Below are 3,823 nucleotides of genomic sequence, written 5' to 3' on the forward strand. Positions count from 1 at the left end.
TCCTGGACAGTGGCGAATTGTTGGTTTGCCATCAGAAAATCTACTTAGATTAAAGAAAATACCGAAAAAATCATCTGATATCGCAAAACTAGTAAGGAATGAATTTTGTGCGTATCTTAACAGCCCTGAGGGTTCAGTGCCTTGGCAAAAGACGTACTAAAAGGCCATGGGGCATATGTCACTCACTACCATAAGTGAAAATCAACACGTTAACGTTAATTATAATACATTTTTATGAAACAATTCTTATAGTTTTTACATCTATTTAACAATATTACAATGCATATAGTCAAAATGTACAGAAAAGTGTGTCTTGTTGTATAAAAAGTAGCTTTGAATTATATATATTTCTTATAAGATAATTATTTGTGTTATTTTACTAACCTCGTTTCTCTCCAAGCCCACTTCGCTCATTGGTCTGGGCACGGTTTTGTCCCTCAAAAACAATAGATGTTCGTAACCAAACCACTTTACTTTTGCGTTGGTTCCAGACCCACTTTTTTGTTTCTTGCTCTCTCGTTGAAATTGTCCTATCACTTTTGTCATCTTGTTCTTAACTTCAACTTTCGTCATGCGTAGAGCTTGGCCAATTTCTGTCCAAGCATAGTTTTTTAAGTTTCTGTCTTTGAAGTTAGCATGCTTGGGTCCCACAACACTGGGCGCTCTCGATACAGATCTATCAAATTACTCACTTGCTCCTGATTCCATTCACTTTCCATCATTAAAATAAACAAAAATACTTCACGTTAACAAAACAGCAAAACACACAAACTAACCTCTCTGTCTCCACGTGTTTCGTCTGGAGGGGAGGGGAACCTGTTGTTAACAAAAGTTAACGCGCTAAAAGAGGCAATTAACTTTTGTTATTAACATTTGTTTAAAACATAACACATTTCCTTTGATCTTTACCGACTCTGGATGGATAACATAAATCTTGTTAATAACATGGAATTTTCTGTTGAAAACACGAGTTATTAACTTTTGTTAAGTGAAATTTTTTGGCGATTCAGCTAAGTTAATAACTGTTAAAAACTCGTGTTATTAACTCCGGTGTAAACGCGGCTTAAGAATGTTCTGTTTCCTGTGTATAATAATTGTTTATATCAGCATTGTCGATATTTTCATAATAGTTTGGATTTTCCGAATAAAATTCATCATGAGAATCAGAATTATCTACAGCTTGATTAAAAAGTTCTGCAGATGTGAATTTGAGTCTCGAATGGGATTTAAGTACAGTATTTCCTGAAGAGATGTCCATTGTTTCTGGTTTGAAACCTTAGGAATTATTTGGATGATTATATTGTGGATTGTTAGGACGAATATTTTGAGTTGATTAAAATTGTGTGGTGGTTGTGAGGGACGGATTTGTAGGAGAATGTTTTGTATACCTCGGTGGGTATGATGCTGGAGAACGAGTTATTAAATTAGGTGGAAATAATGGACGGGGTGGTTGAAATGATTGTACATTGTTATGATTTGTGGAGTAATAATTAAGATTTTGCTTTCTACTAGGTGTAACTCATAAACTAGATTTGAATAACACATTTGAATTCAAATTACTTAATCTTAGAGTAGAGTACAAGAAGTTTTCTTCTTCTACAACTAAGCTCATTGCCTTTTCTAGACTGTTAGGTGATCGTAAACGTATGTTAGTTTGTATAGGTAAAGGTAAGCCACGAACAAAAGTTTTTAAAGCTAAATTATCGTAGTTCCTAAGATGTAATTGTTTTTCGCTTAAGTCTAAATGTAAAGTGTTTAATTTAGAGATAATGAGGCTCCTAGAATCTTTGTATCGCATACCAAAATTATAAGGGGTTTTATTCTTAAATGGTTTTAGGTTAATAAGATCTTGAACCAAACAGTCAATGTCTCGTTGATCTCCAAAACTTAAATTTAAAGCTTGTTTGATTTCATCCCATGATTTTAATTCTCTGCGCGAACCAATTAATATTTCAGCTCTACTTGTTAATTTTCCTATAATAGCTCTAAGTAAAAATGTCTTCAACGCATTATCTGAATTACTTGCAAACGCAGAAATAAAACTTTCACAATTTCCTATGAATATATTAAATGTATGAGGGTTTCCATCAAAATTTGGAATTAAATGAAAATATAATTTAAGTAGCTGCTAGTTTGTACCTGTGTGGTATCTATATTTTCTATTTCCACTGGAACTATTTTCAAAATTATTATCTTCGCTTGGTCGAAAACTTAAAATGCTTTCAAATATATATATACTTTCAAATTATATATGTTTTCTACTTCAAATTCGCTCATCAAAATATACTAACGATTGTTATATATATTTAGATAACCACTGAATTATTAAATGTAGAAAAAGGAAATAATGAGCACTTACGTTACAACTAAAGCTATCATATTCTAGAGTTTCTAAAGGTTGGAACGATGTTAGTTCTTAGCACAGGAAAATCGAGGTCCTCCTTTTCTAGCTTTTCTGAAGTTCTTCACTGGTGTCGTCCACTGAAACCGCCGGAATCGCTCGATTTCCACTCGAACTATCTGCAGTTCTTAGATATGCACTCGAATTCACAGTTTCCGAACACAAAATCGAATATTCCGGTTAATCGCTAAAACGAAAAATTTCCCGTGCGATACGTTAAATTTCCGAAATATCCTATTGACTGCTCCAATTACGTTACTGAACTTCGAGAAGGCATTTTTAAAAACGAATTACACGTTGAGAAACGTTTATTGAATACATTGACAAAACAGAATCTAATTCTATTACAAGTTTACAATATTTATATGTTTTACAAAGTGCCTCGTGCCTATGCAATAAAGCTCAATAAGCAATGTTCATTAACGTAAATCACAGAACAAATCTAGTTTTTCACACAATACGTTTGTAGAGTTTTGAAATAATCCAAATCAACAAAAAAACTATTAGAGCTATGTTAGATTATGATAACGAAAATAAATTTGCAAAGTGCAAAGTTTTTGTATTTCAAATGATTATGAATTTTTTATAAATCGATGTAACTGATTTGCTGGGCTAACAAAAATGTCTCTGATTACTACAAAAATCTCAAATTGAACGTATGGGCAGGATTTTAAGATTTTTATCTTATCTAATAGTTTGAAAGTAAGGTGCTTTAGAAAACACGAGTATGCTCGCTTCCAACATGTATAATTGAAAATGATGATAGGCACTCAGGAGACGATTTCATTTTCCAACCATATGACGCAACTCTCCGTGCGCTGTTCTATTTCGGCGTATACGGAGCGTCCCCAAGGTGGCGGATAGGGGAACGGTCGGTGGATCTGCTAAACAGTCCTCCAGGCTAGGTCCGATGGACCCACTGAACATAAGTAGGTCAGATTGGGGGTTGAGCATAGGGCTAACGACCCTATCTTGTAAAAACACACTGTTACGAAACCCTAACACAATGGATATGGATGCCTACAGAATATATATATAGCTGCTCTCCAAGAAACAAAGTGGCTATGATGAGGGTAGACACTACGCAGGTGTAGTTTTTGCTGTCAAAAAATCTATTTTAGAATCTGTGATAGCGTATAAAGCAGTTAGTGAAAGAATATGCCCTATTAGAGTTGAGGGAAAATTTTAAAATATGTCAATAATAAGTCTCTATGCCCCCACAGAGGATAATGAAGATGAGGAAAAAGATCTATTCTATGCCCAACTAGAAGAAGTTGTTACAAAGTTACCAGACTACGATACCAAACTAATCCTCGGAGATGTTGATGCTAAAATAGGCAAAGAAACAGTGCGAAACAGTACAGCAGAAATGAACAGGAATAGAAATAAAGTGCAAGAGAATATTTCCTTTGAGGAGGGAAA

General features: G+C 34.1%; 1 protein-coding gene across 1 annotated transcript; it reads right to left on the reverse strand.

The window, feature by feature from the left end:
- Window positions 1–1,063: 1,063 nt before the first annotated feature.
- On the reverse strand, window positions 1,064–3,355 carry LOC130441662 (uncharacterized). Its single transcript, XM_056775442.1, has 3 exons — window positions 3,241–3,355; window positions 1,561–2,055; window positions 1,064–1,275 (listed from the first exon to the last, which is right to left on the reverse strand). Exons 1-3 carry the CDS (start codon window positions 3,353–3,355, stop codon window positions 1,064–1,066), a joined length of 822 nt encoding a protein of 273 aa, XP_056631420.1.
- Between the last annotated feature and the right edge of the window lie 468 nt (window positions 3,356–3,823).

This window comes from Diorhabda sublineata, chromosome 3 (assembly GCF_026230105.1).
Source record: "Diorhabda sublineata isolate icDioSubl1.1 chromosome 3, icDioSubl1.1, whole genome shotgun sequence".
NCBI lineage: Eukaryota > Metazoa > Arthropoda > Insecta > Coleoptera > Chrysomelidae > Diorhabda > Diorhabda sublineata.

What these genes read in the sequence shown, in the direction of transcription:
- LOC130441662 (XM_056775442.1), bottom strand. Translation starts at nt 3,355, where the DNA reads ATGCTCAACCCCCAATCTGACCTACTTATGTTCAGTGGGTCCATCGGA. An exon ending in CGCCACCTTGGGGACGCTCC is followed by an intron (nt 2,056 to 3,240) that starts GTATACGCCGAA and finishes ATATATTCATAG; the next exon opens with GAAATTGTGAAAGTTTTATT. An exon ending in GTACTCTACTCTAAGATTAA is followed by an intron (nt 1,276 to 1,560) that starts GTAATTTGAATT and finishes ATAATTCCTAAG; the next exon opens with GTTTCAAACCAGAAACAATG.